Source organism: Argopecten irradians, chromosome 10, assembly GCF_041381155.1.
Source record: "Argopecten irradians isolate NY chromosome 10, Ai_NY, whole genome shotgun sequence".
NCBI lineage: Eukaryota > Metazoa > Mollusca > Bivalvia > Pectinida > Pectinidae > Argopecten > Argopecten irradians.
In genome coordinates this window covers 33,295,735-33,313,159 of record NC_091143.1, presented here as the reverse complement: position 1 = coordinate 33,313,159, position 17,425 = coordinate 33,295,735, and the positions used below count along the sequence as shown (strand labels likewise).

Here is a 17,425-nt window from a genome sequence, read left to right as displayed (position 1 = left end):
GGCCCCTAAATATAACCTTAGGCCTCCACACCTAACCTTAGGCCTCCACACCTAACCTTAGGCCTCCACACCTCACCTTAGGCCTCCACACCTCACCTTAGACCTCCACACCTAACCTTAGACCTCCACACCTAACCTTAGACCTCCACACCTAACCTTAGACCTCCACACCTCACCTTAGGCCTCCACACCTAACCTTAGGCCTCCACACCTCACCTTAGGCCTCCACACCTAACCTTAGACCTCCACACCTAACCTTAGGCCTCCACACCTAACCATAGACCTCCACACCTCACCTTAGACCTCCACACCTAACCCTAGGATTCCACACCTAACCTTATGCCTCCATACCTAATCCTCCATCCAAATAAGGCTTAGCAGACATATCTGTCATAATGTCTAAGTCTGGTGTCAGGGCCAGAGTATCTCGGGCTACATCAGGCTGTGTGCCTGTTCAACACATATGTGCACGCTATTATAATAAACAAAAAGATTGTCGTTCGATGATTTTCTCATAATATCTTGGCTTTCTCAATCCATCCAACCCACTCCCTAAAAAAGGGAAACAAAAAAACACGTCATTGAATTATCAAAGTAGTTAACAGACTTAAATATATTGTTGTCGAAGATAAGTTGTTTTTATCACCGACATTCAGAGATAAGTTATTTATATATTAAATACAGTATAGTACTCCTTCTGAACACTTTGATGATTTTACTGTAACAAAATCCACCAAAACTTGTACTAACTAAGGTATTGATCTGTTGTACTTTAAAGTGTATTTAAAATCACTGAGCTGTAGGAAGATATATAACCGATTGCATTTGAAATACTAACATCTGCTCTGCGGGTATTCCAATCTGGTGACCTGCCAATATACTAAAATATCAAGGCCAACTTGAAGAGTAGAATGTATGACGTTTTTCATACTTTTTTCTAATCTCTAAGTAACTAGAATCTGCTCTTTCCTGAGAATCCAATAAAACAAGAAATAAAAAGCATAGCTGCAAATACAGTATTTTTAATATGAATTTCACTGGGAAAGGGACATTATAGGGTTTATAAAGTGTCTTTTGGAAATGAATTGTGTTTATGTGATGAACTGGTGTGCACGTATCAAAATGTGCATTCAAAACAAATAAATAAGTATTTTTTTGGAATACATTGATTAAACGTGTATTTTTGGAATATGTAACTAAATATGTATTTTAATGGAATATATTTATTAAGTATGTATTTTTATTGAAAACATTCATTAAATATGTATTTTGATGGAATACATTCATTAAATATATATTTTTATAAAATACATTCATTAAATATTATTTTCTATGGAATACATTTTGATTGTGTATTTTATGATATATATTCATTAAAACTCAACTACTCTTACACGGTAATCAGAATTCTACATTGAGTGGAGTGTTGAATCATTTCAGTCGACCACATTGAATGTCTTATCTATAAAAACGTATGTTTATTATTGATTTAGTTTATAGACATGACTAATATGCTCCGTAAGTGGTGTTTTTCATTTAAAGTATTATCATTTGTCATTGGAGCCACGATAAGACGGGGATTTATCGGTAGTAAATATTAAAACACTCGGCCTTATCTCTTTGTTTTAAAAATAAAGTGCACGTTAAACATAATGTCGGGTATATGGCTTTTTTGGTTGCCTGAGAGTCAATAAGTACGATGGCCGATAAGAGCCTAGCAAAAAAATATGTAAAACTCTAATGCTTTTTATCATGGTACAGTTTTTTCACATCTTTATGTACTATGATATGGTACAAAAGTATGTGAAAGTGCGTTACAGAAAGATTATAAACATCACTGGAAAATTCAGATTACATTCACATGTTTAGGTACCATTAGCCGAAATGAGCCGGCAAAACGATGTGAAAGCTAATTTCTTTTCAAATGTTTTTATACCACTGATGGAACAAATAGATGTGAAAGCATGTACATAAACATGTGAAACGACTTGCCTTTCACATCTTTCTGTACCATCAGTGGTACAAAAACATGTGAAAGCGTTGTATAAAAATATATGAAAGGGTTTGAGCTTTCACATCTTTTTGTTCCGTCAGTGGTACAAAAACACGTAAAAGTATGGTACACAAAGATATGAAAAGAGCATTGGAATGTTGTTATCAAACACCATGACCAGAGCTGACTCCGAATAGTAGCGGTTCGATTAGGGCGTTACAACAAGCGCACTTCTGAGGACAAACAGAACGAAACTATTGTGCTATTTTTCGGGTGTAACTTGGGGCCTAAAATTGTTAAATAAAACCTATATGATGTGGTCATTCTTATTATGTAGACAAATAAATAAAACATGGTTTCAAACATTATCGTATTTGTCTAATTGTTTTATGGTGTTTTCCCATGAAGATTTACACAAGCTAACTGTTGAGACTTCCATCAGAAAGTCATTTGTCAAACTCAGAAACTTCTACGTCTCTCGTCTTCTACATGTTTCTGTGCCATGGCTGTTTTCGGCCGTTCTTTTTTGTACAGAAAGATATAAAAATGACTACTCACATAAACACTGCTTTCACATCTTTGTGATGATATGATGTGTCATATGTTTTTGAAACATTAATGGTACACAAAAATGTGAAAAACTGTACAATGATAAAAAGCGTTAAAGTTTTTCATTTCTTTTTGCCAGGTCTCTTGTCGGCATTCGTAAATAAGAGGTATTCCTTACGGACAGAAACACAGGGACTAGAGTACTAGTCATCTGTATAATGTAAAGTGTATGAAGTCGTCTTTTGTTTATTTGTTTGAGTTTTACGGCCCATCGACAACAAAGGTCATTTAGGGCCAAACTACAGGTCAGGTGTCAATATCAAAATAAATACAATGATTGCATCTAAAAGATCGGGATAAGAAAAAAAAGGCAATTAAGAACTAAAACATATATTGTAAATGTTGATTTTATAAAAAAAAATTGCATGGGATAAAACGGTTTTTGTTAAAACATATGAGAAAAATCATGCACAACGTTGATGTAACGATAAAATGTTGAGTTGATACAATGATATGATGAGAAAACGTTCATATTTTGTTTAAAATACCGATCTCTTTGAGATAATTGAAAATACGATTATGTCTCCAAACGATGTGAAAGCTAATTTCTTTTCAAATGTTTTTATACCACTGATGGAACAAATAAGTGTATGTGAAAGCATGTACATAAACATGTGAAACGACTTGCCTTTCACATCTTTCTGTACCATCAGTGGTACAAAAACATGTGAAAGCGTTTTATAAAAATATATGAAAGGGTTTGAGCTTTCACATCTTTTTGTTCCGTCAGTGGTACAAAAACACGTAAAAGTATGGTACACAAAGATATGAAAAGAGCATTGGAATGTTGTTATCAAACACCATGACCAGAGCTGACTCCGAATAGTAGCGGTTCGATTAGGGCGTTACAACAAGCGCACTTCTGAGGACAAACAGAACGAAACTATTGTGCTATTTTTCGGGTGTAACTTGGGGCCTAAAATTGTTAAATAAAACCTATATGATGTGGTCATTCTTATTATGTAGACAAATAAATAAAACATGGTTTCAAACATTATCGTATTTGTCTAATTGTTTTATGGTGTTTTCCCATGAAGATTTACACAATCTAACTGTTGACACTTCTATCAGAAAGTCATTTGTCAAATTCAGAAACTTCTACGTCTCTCGTCTTCTACATGTTTCTGTGCCATGGCTGTTTTCGGCCGTTCTTTTTTGTACAGAAAGATATAAAAATAACTACTCACATAAACACTGCTTTCACATCTTTGTGATGATATGATGTGTCATATGTTTTTGAAACATTAATGGTACACAAAAATGTGAAAAACTGTACAATGATAAAAAGCATTAGAGTTTTTCATTTCTTTTTGCCAGGTCTCTTGTCGGCATTCGTAAATAAGAGGTATTCCTTACGGACAGAAACACAGGGACTAGAGTACTAGTCATCTGTATAATGTAAAGTGTATGAGGTCGTCTTTTGTTTATTTGTTTGAGTTTTACGGCCCATCGACAACAAAGGTCATTTAGGGCCAAACTACAGGTCAGGTGTCAATATCAAAATAAATACAATGATTGCATCTAAAAGATCGGGATAAGAAAAAAAAGGCAATTAAGAACTAAAACATATATTGTAAATGTTGATTTATAAAAAAAAATTTGCATGGGATAAAACGGTTTTGGTTAAAACATATGAGAAAAATCATGCACAACGTTGATGTAACGATAAAATGTTGAGTTGATACGATGATAAGATGAGAAATCGTTCATATTTTGTTTAAAATGCCGATTTCTTTGAGATAATTGAAAATACGATTATGTCTCACGACATGGGACAAAGTGTACAGGTTGGAGACATCGTAATACTTATCTCGTATATGTTTAAACTTACTCCAGTGCACTAAAATAGACTCCATTGTGAGAGGAGAATCACATGCATAGCATGTAGGAGGATCCTCCCCTCGTAACAGATAGGAATGTGTAAAATATGTTTGTCCAGTTCCGAGCCGAGAGGGAACAATTTCCTCTCTGCGATCTCTCCGACTGGACAGTTTAGGATTAAGTGTAGGTTGTATTTTAAACAGTTTATTGTTTGTTTCGATAGACCACCTTTGTTGTCAATGGTGTTTGATGGCTGAGTGAATTGAAGGTTTGAAGTCAGTGTATGGTAGTTTCAAATCTGTTTGTGCTAGGCGAAAAACAGTCCTAGTTGTTTTATCGGTCTTTTTTCATTCCCCTTTACACCCACATGACTGGGAATCCAGAAATAAGTAATTTGAGTTTAAGAAGATAATCGAAATGTTCGGATCAAAATATTTTGGATGAATATGTTTCTAGGGTTTCTTGATTTCAAAGCCTGAAGAACCGAAAGCGAGTCAGAACAGATCATTGCTTTTCAATGCGGTGTTCCTCGATATGGTCAAGAGCCAGACCGATAGCACATGCTTTCGCAGAGAAAATTGTGACAACATCCGGGAGTCGGATAGAGGAACAGTGATTAGATGTACAGCATGCTGCCGCAACATTATCACCATCTTTTGAGCCGTCAGTGTAGATCTGAACATGATCAGGGAAATGCACTCCGAAAGGAGGATTTGTGTTCGTTGGGTAATGCACTGGAATTTGCGCGCTCATGTAGAGATAAATTGATATCAGATGTTTGAATGAGCCATGGTGTTACATCCGATACGGTGTACTCGTTAATTGTGTCGAAATTTATATTCAATTTCTGCAAAAATTTTGAAATTCTGATTCCAAATGTCAGTGATATGAGCTTTTGATTTTGTGTGAATATATCCTGGTGTTATGAATTAAATACAAGATCAACTGCGGTGTTTTTGGGATAAGATTTCAGTTGAGCAGCATACTGTAAGGATAATTTCTTTTTTCGATCGCCTACAGATGGCTCATTAGCTTCCATTAGCGACTCTTCACAGGTGTTGTTCGAAAAGCTCCAAGTGCGAGACGCAGTCCCTGATAATAAAAAAAGTTATCCTCTCAATAAATCATCTAGCTACTATAAACAGGTTTTTGACATACATGTATGAATAATATGTTATAAAAGCCGAATTCAATTATGTTCTATATATTTCATGTCGCTCTACATTATAACTTTTGTGCTCCACATTTTATTATTTTGTTTGTATTTTTTCCTTTTTGAGCATACCTAGTAACTCATCAGTTATTATTTTCATAATTAATTTAAACCAATGAGCAATCATGTCAAGATAATTATCAAAAATCCAATTTCTGATTCTGCAAACGACTTTCAAATTTTGATTTTGAATTACATTTGGTAATTTTGCATCTCCTCAAATAAATAATATTTTTATCACATAGGCCTACAGTGTAGTGGTATCATTCCTAAAATTTCATATCTGAGTTACTCCCCCTTCTCCATGTTTACTTCCGGAAGTTGACCACGTGTTGTATGTGTAGTGTGGCGTATTTTACGGATTGTCACGGCTCCTTACCCGTCCTGTGGTTCGTATCAGTCGTAATGTATTGTCTTATTTATATTACATAATAATATGTATCGTTAACAAGCTACATATTTGATTTAAATAGACTCTAAACGTAGACTGTGTGTATCAGGTTCGGTGTAGCACGCCACATGTATCTAGCTACACATGTACAAAATGTACCTGATGTACATGTGCAATGTATAATATATAGCCAGTTTGACGGTGCTACCGATCCTGTGTATGACTGTATGTGTAGTTATCGGTATAATGTCAATGTGCTGCTGTAATTATGCTACAATCAGTGACAATAGGACAATGTGGACATTCCCTTCGAGACTCGTTAATACCCTGTTATACATGTACATTGTACATGTTTGCGTTCTGAAGTTTGACCACAGCAGCTTAACGTTCTGTCAATGATCTATAATAACATCATTTTATAAGAAATGCCCCTAAATTCTATATAAAAACATCAGGCTTGACGTTCTGGCAATAAGATACAGCATGAATTTATAAAAATACCCCCTATATAATATATTTAGTATGCATAATCCCATAATTCCGTTGAACACACAACCTGCCGGAATATTCCCCTTTTTTAGTATAAATTACGAAAAAATCCCACACAATGAACATGAAGCGAATTTAATCTTCTATTGATGCGAAATTAAACACATCCACAGACTTTCTGTATATATCCCATATGGAGTTTTTCCTCCTTATCATGAAATCACCTTTTAATACTTATCTACAGCATTAACTCAAATCCCCGCTTTCTGAAAACTTGTGTTTGTACACCACTTTTGACTTTAAAGTTCCATATCATTTACACTATGGTGTTTTACACTCATTTTGATAGGGTTTCAACAATATTTCAGAATTCACCTAAATCTCATTGACTTGCTGAATGAAATTGCACATAGTATGAAGACACATGTGTTCATAATGGTTTAGTATTTTACCAATAAGTAAGAGATAAGCCTCAAACTGTACAATATATGGGAGAGAGAACAGATCTCGGCTCTACGATTTCGATGCAAGTCTCTCTCACACATATTGTGCAGTTTTCGGCTTATCTCCATAACATACAGGGGGTATTTTTTATATTTTATACGATATATTATTGACAGAACGTCAAGCCTGGCGTTTTTATATGCTAAACACGTAGTATTTTCATATTGTAAACAATATATATATCATTGAAAGAACGTCAAGCCTAGGCCTGTTGTTTCTATATAGTATACAGGGGATATTTTCATATTTTATACAATATATTATTGACTAAACGTCAAGCCTAGGCCTGGCGTTTTTATATAGTATACAGGGGATATTTTCATATTTTATACAATATATTATTGACTAAACGTCAAGCCTAGGCCTGGCGTTTTTATATAGTACACAGGTGATATTTTTATATTTCATACAATATATTATTGACAGAATGTCAAGCCTAGGCCTGGTGTTTTTATATAGTACACAGGTGATATTTTTATATTTTATACAATATATTATTGACAGAATGTCAAGCCTAGGCCTGGTGTTTTTATATAGTACACAGGTGATATTTTTATATTTTATACAATATATTATTGACAGAATGTCAAGCCTAGGCCTGGTGTTTTTATATAGTACACAGGTGATATTTTTATATTTTATACAACATATTATTGACAGAATGTCAAGCCTAGGCCTGGTGTTTTTATATAGTACACAGGTGATATTTTTATATTTTATACAATATATTATTGACAGAATGTCAAGCCTAGGCCTGGTGTTTTTATATAGTACACAGGTGATATTTTTATATTTTATACAACATATTTTGACAGAATGTCAAGCCTAGGCCTGGTGTTTTTATATATAGTACACAGATGATATTTTTATATTTTATACAATATATTATTGACAGAAATGTCAAGCCTAGGCCTGGTGTTTTTATATAGTACACAGGTGATATTTTTATATTTTATACAACATATTTTGACAGAATGTCAAGCCTAGGCCTGGTGTTTTTATATAGTACACAGGTGATATTTTTATATTTTATACATTATATTATTGACAGAATGTCAAGCCTAGGTCTGGTGTTTTTATATAGTACACAGGTGATATTTTTATATTTTATACATTATATTATTGACAGAATGTCAAGCCTAGGCCTGGTGTTTTTATATAGTACACAGGTGATATTTTTATATTTTATACAACATATTATTGACAGAATGTCAAGCCTAGGCCTGGTGTTTTTATATAGTACACAGGTGATATTTTTATATTTTATACAATATATTATTGACAGAATGTCAAGCCTAGGCCTGGTGTTTTTATAGAGTACACAGGTGATATTTTTATATGTTATACAACATATAATTGACAGAATGTCAAGCCTAGGCCTGGTGTTTTTATATAGTACACAGATGATATTTTTATATTTTATACAATATAATATTGACAGAATGTCAAGCCTAGGCCTGGTGTTTTTATATAGTACACAGGTGATATTTTTATATTTTATACAACATATTTTTGACAGAATGTCAAGCCTAGGCCTGGTGTTTTTATATAGTACACAGATGATATTTTTATATTTTATACAATATATTATTGACAGAATGTCAAGCCTAGGCCTGGTGTTTTTTATATAGTACACAGGTGATATTTTTATATTTTATACAACATATTTTTGACAGAATGTCAAGCCTAGGCCTGGTGTTTTTATATAGTACACAGATGATATTTTTTATATTTTATACAATATATTATTGACAGAATGTCAAGCCCAGGCCTGGTGTTTTTATATAGTACACAGGTGATATTTTTATATTTTATACAACATATTTTGACAGAATGTCAAGCCTAGGCCTGGTGTTTTTATATAGTACACAGGTGATATTTTTATATTTTTATACATTATATTATTGACAGAATGTCAAGCCTAGGTCTGGTGTTTTTATATAGTACACAGGTGATATTTTTATATTTCATACAATATATTATTGACAGAATGTCAAGCCTAGGCCTGGTGTTTTTAAATAGAATACATGTGATATTTTTATATTTTATACATTGACAAACCATTAAGTTTCGGTGGTTTGACAAATGTTACATCTGAATCTAAATGAGTTTCGAGAAGGAAATCCAATGGAATACTGTAGGTGATGATTCAGATACGTACTTTAATGAGCCTCTGTTTAAACTAGTGATAGTCTCCCAATATATATATATATAATATGCTTCAGGGCTATTGGCTTACATTACCTGTTATTGTTCATGTTCATTTCAACAAATTTTATTATATGAAAACACATATAAATGGATGAGATAACAAGCTAAGCCTATATATATTCTCCATAGTGGTGTATTTGATTCAATTAAATAAAATATTAATTTCTTTTATTAATTGCTCACTCACACACTCATTCATTCACCTTTCACAACTTTGGTGTGAATATCATTCATTAAATTTCTATAGTTTATATAAATGCTGACTCCTAAATTGTTAGCCCCCTGCCGATGAAACCGGATTTCGTGTCCAGATGATAACTTGAGAACTAATGGATGGATTTTGATCAAACTATACACACGTAGCATATGGGAAAATACAGCTTGAGAATGAATTTTGGGTCAAAAGGTCAACTTCAAAGGTCTCTGTTATTACAAACAGATTGTTTCACAAAGTTTCCAGGCGATAACTTAAAAAAACATCCACGGATTTAGATCAAACTACACACAATGGTAGAATATGAGAAAATACATTTTGGGAGATAGAATTTTGGATCAAAAGGTCAACACCAAAAGTCACTGTTAAAAAAATAGATAGTTTTACAAATTTTAGTTTCCGGATGATATTAATCTAGAGAAACATCAAGGGATTTTGATCACACACAATGGTAGCATATGAGAAAATACAGCATTGGATTGAATTTGGGATCAAAACGTCAACTACAAAGGTCACTGTTACTGAGAATAGTTTGTTTCACAAAATTTCTTTTCCGGACGATAACTTGAAAACACATCAACAAAACTTGCTCAAACTTCATACAATGATAGCATAACAAAGCAATAATTATTTGCCAAAGATTAGAAAATGTAAATTGACGACAGGGGACGTGTGTTGCTTGCAACACTTACTGTAGGCTTATTATCTACATAGTTATGTTACGCATTAGGACATATATGGAAGCGTTCAATTGATGCCTATGCACCTACAAATGTATTTTAGGATTAACTGGCATAGATTTTTAATGTTATGGAGATATAACACAAAAATCTGAGTGTACTCTAAATAAACTGCGAAGCGGTTTATGATGAGAGTACACTCAGATTTTTGTGTTATATCTCCATAACATAAAAAAAATCTGTTCAAATTAATCCTTACAATTCAATTTACTAAAGATGATTTCTTCAAAACTTAAAATTCATTTTGGGACTCTTTTGTTTATGAAATCATTATGTCGTCATCTCAGCCAATCAGAAGCAACGTCATAAACGGCGACGTCTGGGCTGATAAAGTAAATTTCTACGCCAATGAAAATGCTCGTAACAAGCAAAATTGAATTATTCAATGTTAAAGTGTCATCTGAGCCACATGAACCTGGCACGTATTTTTAACCAATAGTATGCTGTAAATCAACTTTCCTTCGGGGCTATTAAATTTCGCGATTTCCATTTCAAAACAAGTTTGCGAAGATTAATATTCGCTGATTGAACAATTGAATGATAATGCCTATCAATATAGATGATATAGATATTAATTTATAAATGGATTATTAATTATTATTAATTTATAAAGATAAACTCTCCCGAATTTACTTGGATCGTGAAATTCACGAACATAAATAGTAGCTCACTTACTTTAACCGGAACCGCCATGTTCATTTTTAACGCTTCTTCTCGATTTAACATATCGTTAATGCATTATGCAAACTAGTTAGTGATGCGCTAGTCGGAAAAATCTTTCTCTTTACGTTGGTAGACGTTTTTCTGTTCTTTTGTCTTCTAATAACCCATGACAACATTGCCCAGTAATATTGGTTACTCTACTTCTTCCTCGATATATTTTCAATGTATATCATCTCTACTCCATTCCACGATTTTTCATTATATTATCAATGTTTTTCGTAGAGACTATGTGTAATGTAATGTATCTACCATCGGCTAGTCTATCTTGTTCATTTTTCTATTATTTAAACCATACTTTAATACTATTGTTATTAGTCACTGAGATAACAATCTGAGCTCGGTAACCCTGCTGATTTTGGTCAAGTTACCCCGAATTCTATTGTCACTTTTGTGCCTCCTAGTCTAAATATATAGTGACTTCTTCCTTCTTTTCATCCTTGATACTCAGGGGTTCCGATCACTTATAACCACTTCCGTTCTAAAGGATCTGACAATATCCCTAAGGGGTCACGTCCAGATGACCTTTATACCACGTGTACTTCAGAGCAAATGCAGTTTCTACACCTTACAACATCAATTGAAAACGTCTTTTCGCCCCAGTATACATATACAATTAGCTTTGTTGTGCATTTCGAGCGAGATGACTACATAAACGAAATAATTTGGACAGCTTTTTCAAACTATTTCGTCCCCAGTCAAGATTCTGGCAGTGCCAATTTAACTGGCCATTTATAAAGGTCATCTTGACGTGACCCCTAATGGGATGTTCTCAGATCCTCTTATCCAACGTAGTGATAATAAGGATCTGTATTTTAATCAGATTGCAACAAAGGTCACTACTACTGAAAATAACTTGGATCACAAATTTTCGTTTCCGGACGATAACTTGAAAACACATCAACATAATTTGTTCAAACTTCATACAATGATAGAATAACGAAGCAATAATTGTTTGCCAAAGATTAGAAAATGTAATTGACGACAGGGGACGTGTGTTGCTTGCAACACTTACTGTAGGCTTGTTATCTACATAGTTATGTCACGCATTAGGACATATATGGAAGCGTCCAATTGATGCCTATGCACCTACAAATGTATTTTATGATTAACTGGCATAGATTTTTAATGTTATGGAGATATAACACAAATATCTAAATATACTCTAAATAAACCTCGCGGTTTATGATGAGAGTACACTCAGATTTTTGTGTTATATCTCCATAACATAAAGATCTATTCAAATTAATCCTTATAATTCAATTTACTAAAGATAATCTCTTCAATACTTAAAATTCATTTTGGGACTCTTTTGTCAATGAAATCATTACGTCGTCATCTCAGCCAATCAGAAGCAACGTTACAAACGGCGACGTCATTTTTTCCTTGATGGGCTGATAAAGTAAATTTTTAAGCCAATAAAAATGCTCGTAACAAGCAAAATTGAATTATTCAATGTTAAAGTGTCATCTGAGCCACATGAACCTGGCACGTATTTTTAACCAATAGTATGCTGTAAATCAACTTTCCTTCGGGGCTATTAAATTTCGCGATTTCCATTTCAAAACAAGTTTGCGAAGATTAATATTCGCTGATTGAACAATTGAATGATAATGCCTATCAATATAGATGATATAGATATTAATTTATAAATGGATTATTAATTATTATTAATTTATAAAGATAAACTCTCCCGAATTTACTTGGATCGTGAAATTCACGAACATAAATAGTAGCTCACTTACTTTAACCGGAACCGCCATGTTCATTTTTAACGCTTCTTCTCGATTTAACATATCGTTAATGCATTATGCAAACTAGTTAGTGATGCGCTAGTCGGAAAAATCTTTCTCTTTTACGTTGGTAGACGTTTTTTCTGTTCTTTTGTCTTCTAAAAACCCATGACAACATTGCCCAGTAATATTGGTTACTCTACTTCTTCCTCGATATATTTTCAATGTATATCATCTCTACTCCATTCCACGATTTTTCATTATTTATGAGGCTTGTGTATATATTATCAATGTTTTTCGTAGAGACTATGTGTAATGTAATGTATCTACCATCGGCTAGTCTATCTTGTTCATTTTTCTATTATTTAAACCATACTTTTAATACTATTGTTATTAGTCACTGAGATAACAATCTGAGCTCGGTAACCCTGCTGATTTTGGTCAAGTTACCCCGAATTCTATTGTCACTTTTGTGCCTCCTAGTCTAAATATATAGTGCTTCTTCCTTCTTCTTCTTTTGGGATTCCTTGTTATTCAATGTAGTAGAAGTTTGTTGTTTTAATCCAATTACTTTCATCTTCTGTAAAGAGAATGCAATCTTACAACTGGACCTATTGCGAAGGAAAATGTTGTTACCTTTCATGCATACAAGACTTTGACATAAGTCATTTGTCTACCCAGATGAGATTTTCTGGAGGAGCAGACCTCATCTGCCAAATTAATTGTTGATTTCGTGCTGAAGTATTAAATTAAATCGGGAACTATTACCTTATTACTCTTTTACATTGAGCACATATGCTGATCTTACAATACAAACAACACATGTTGGGTGAATGGATACAAACAACACATGTCGGGTGAATGGATACAAACAACACATGTTGAGTGAATGGATACAAACAACACATGTTGGGTGAATGGATGGGTTGGATGGCAAATCAAGTGACAATTTTCAGAATCTTTATAGTAAATATTGAATGTGTGATAAAGTATTTGAATTATTACATGGGGAACGTTTTGATTACAAGACGCTTATGGCTAATCCTAGCACAAACTGATGACATCACCAGCAAGATAATTGATCTAGTCACCAGAACTGGATTTCCCATGGCTTGGTTTTGTAAACAATGTGCAATTTTACTATGTAATAAAAAATATTTAAGTATAAAAAAATGAACCAAAACCATGGTTTGTTTTGCAAAACCAATATCCACTAGCTGTGCTTACCATAACTTTACAGAGTCCATTCCTATATATGTGCTTAACGTTTTGCTTCAGCATTCCTCCTTACCTTACACTGTATTTTTGGAGTTAAATACCAACAATGCCATCACCTTGGTCGTGTTGAAATAGGAAATATATAGTGATCGTTAAATATCTTTTCTTTTGTTTATATAATTCATAAAAGAAATAGCAGAGAGTAATGCAGTGTACTTTGATGTCCAAAAGTGAATTTGTAGCAGCATAGAATATCGATATAAAATAATCTTCTAATTGAAATAGAATACCATTTGACGAACAGCCTCCTTGATGATATGTGCTTTTAATACGGTGTAACAGCAGAATTTTGATATTTATTCTCAATTTTCCGTAAAACGCACTAGATGATGACTTGTTATCCCCAAAGAAAGGCGTTTGTGGAGGATATTGTTTTGGGCTCCGTCCGAGATCCTTTTCTTTTTGTTTTCGGGCTATAACTCCAAAACTGTTCAACGCATCTCCATGACACTTTCTGTATCAATCAGAAAAATACCAAATTTCTGTTTCCTTTTGTTTCCCGACTATAACTCAAAAACCGTTTAACACACGCGCAGCTGTACGAAACTTTCTGAATATATCGGACAAGTGCCCTAGTTGTGTCTTTTGCTGTTGCGGACCATCAATTTTTGGAATTGTTTTTGTTACCATGGAAACTCAGTCAAAATACCAAATTACAGTTTCTTTTTGTTACCTGCTGTTACTTTTTTCAGTTTTACAATACTCGCATACATTTAAGTTAACCTTGAATAATTGTTACATGTACTTTGACCTTTTTACTTTTGGTTTCATTCCAACTGTTGGGCACAGGGGATAATGCCGCGCTTTGCGGCTCTTTGTTTATATGAGTTAAATTGAACTGATTGAGCCCGTGAACCCTCATTTTGACATCTACATCGTCGATATAGATTGATTAGAAAAGGAGATATGAAAATCTCGTATATCATTTGCGGCCATTTTGAAACAATATGTATATTTCCGGTAAACAGGGAGATCTTGCGCGTGTGTGGATAATTTTGTTTCTTATGGCGTAAGGTACATTTATGCCAAAGTGCACATTTGTATCAAAACTTGGAGTCAAAATTCACTTAACCGGCTTGCTATTTACCTTTGATATATTGTGGAATGTCTAAAGTGTATGTCATTAATGAGATAATAAAAACGGAAACAATATTACAACATTTGTGAATTCCGTTGATTATTATAAATTTTAGTCCTAAATTCTAAGTTCTGTTTGGTTTGTATTCCTCCGGACTTGATATCAACACTTTAAGTGTTTCCTTTTTGATAAGTATTATTATTAGAATGATTACGTTTGTTTTCTTATTTTGCAGGTCATTAGACGATACAGAACAGAGAAAATGGCCGAAATCACAGACTCCGATGCAATTCTAGAGAGGAAAAGCAAAAAGAAGAAGAAAAAGAAGGAAAAGGAATGCGAAATTATGGAAGAAGGTAATACGAATTCACAGAAAAAGGACAAGAAAAAGAAACGTGAACGACATGACAGTAACGACGAACAGCTTGAAATCAGGAACGATGATGGTGGTACAGCTGTGACAAAGAAAAAGAAGAAAAAGAAGAAAGTTGACCTTAAAGATGACACCGATTCGCCTGTAGCAGAACAGAAGAACAAGAAAAATAAAGAAATCAAAAATGAAGATGAAATGGACACATCCTCTGTAGTGAAAAAGAAGAAGAAAAAGAACCGAGAAAAGGAAGTCCCAGAGGAAGTAACAGAAATGACGACAAAAGAAGCGAGGAAGGAACGAAAGAAAAATAAGAAAAGTAAGAAAGAGTTGATTGATGTTGAAATCGAGGCGAACGTAAAAGCTAATAAAAAGAAAAAGAAAAGAAGTGCAGATGCATGTGAAAATGGCACTAGTTCCAGTAGAGATAAAACGTCCAAGTCGGAAAGAGATTCACCCCAAACAGATGTTTCCGGCCCTGTTAAAAAGAAGAAAAGAAAACATTCACTAGAGGAAATTTCAACAAAGAAATTAAAAAAGGACAAAAAAACAAACTTTGATATAAATAAAGAGACAAGCACAATTTCCAACGGAGATACGACATCAGACACTGGGAATACTGTCCCAGGGCCTGTGGTTGGTCAGTGGGGCACATCTTCACTCGGAAACGAGGCCAGACAACAGAAATTCATCCGGCTGCTCGGAGGTTTTAAGAAAGAAAGTGATAATAGCAGTTCATTCGGAGCTAAACAATCTAAAGGACTTTTTGGAAGTCTGAAAGCAGCATCGGTTAAAACGAGTGGTTGTGGAAATAAAGCCATGGACGCCACACAGGAGAAGATGTATCTTACAAACATGGAAAAAGACTACGAAAGAGCCATGTCAATGAATCTAAATAGAGGTATCGGTTTGGGTTTTGAAAAGCCGCCAAGTGAAGGCAAAAAGTTCTATATTGACACGAAGGCTTCGAAATCTATAAAGTTTGATGATTAACACAACCAATTATTAAAGTTTTGATTTTCGAACATTCTTATATGTGATCGTTGTTGCAGTTAAGCTCTAGTCAAATTATGATGTTTATGAAACGAAACGAAAGTTTATGACAGAAGTAGCATAAGAAGCATCGTGTGTAATTTGAGGATTATTTCATATCTATGTCATATGAGGCACATTACAAATCGTCTTGAAGATGTTTCAGAAGTTATTTCAGCACACACAAAAAATATGCGCAGATTACACAAGTTTTGCGATAGTTTGTATACTTGGTACTAAACTTCACATATCAAATATGTAAAGGCAGAATTATTATTTCGATTGATTTAATAGGCATATCAATATACACATTAAAGTTTCACATTCAGCCGGATATTCGATTTACTCTGCGTTTCATTAACTACATTTTGCAATACATTTTATTCTGCGTTTGAAATGAAACAATGGGAATTATGTAATTTCCCCTCATACAGTGAAAAGAAAACTAATAATATTGATTCACAATTTTAAAAGAAAGTTCTAATAGAGTGGCAACTAATATATCTGCACGATTTATTAAACTTACCTCGAGAAGCTGCCGAAACTGAGACTTTGATTTTTACGTAAATTTACCGCACCATTCAGTAATATTACATGTATTTTTACTGACAAACAATTTATTACTTTTATAATCAACTTCCTGGTAGTCATTTTAGAATTTTAGATTTTCTTTTTTCAAAACAAAGGAGTATCCTCTATACAAATTCATTGTTTATACATTGTGATCTTCTCACCTTTCCTGAACGTAATTAAATTGTCGGACATTCTGCCTTTTACCTTTTTTTCATCTACTCTGATGTCTTATATTCTATATTCTCCAACTGAAGTATTTTACTACATCGTAAAGTACTAAATCATTAGGGCTTCTAGACTAGACATTGTCGTCATATCCACCCCTGAACCAGGCCATTGCATATCTAAAACAATTCATGTGTAAAACTTGTGACCATCACAAAGCCTACAAAGGAATTACAGTTAAGGGAGGGACGACCAATACAATGTCCCCTTAATTTGACTGTTTTCTCGTCA

At 33.7% G+C, this 17,425-nt stretch overlaps 1 protein-coding gene across 1 annotated transcript; it reads left to right on the top strand.

The window, feature by feature from the left end:
• The first annotated feature begins 5,941 nt into the window (after window positions 1-5,941).
• Window positions 5,942-17,157, top strand: LOC138333700 (lysine-rich nucleolar protein 1-like). Its single transcript, XM_069282246.1, has 2 exons — window positions 5,942-6,025; window positions 15,230-17,157. Exon 2 carries the CDS (start codon window positions 15,257-15,259, stop codon window positions 16,355-16,357), a length of 1,101 nt encoding a protein of 366 aa, XP_069138347.1. The 5' UTR covers window positions 5,942-6,025; window positions 15,230-15,256; the 3' UTR covers window positions 16,358-17,157.
• Window positions 17,158-17,425: the final 268 nt, after the last annotated feature.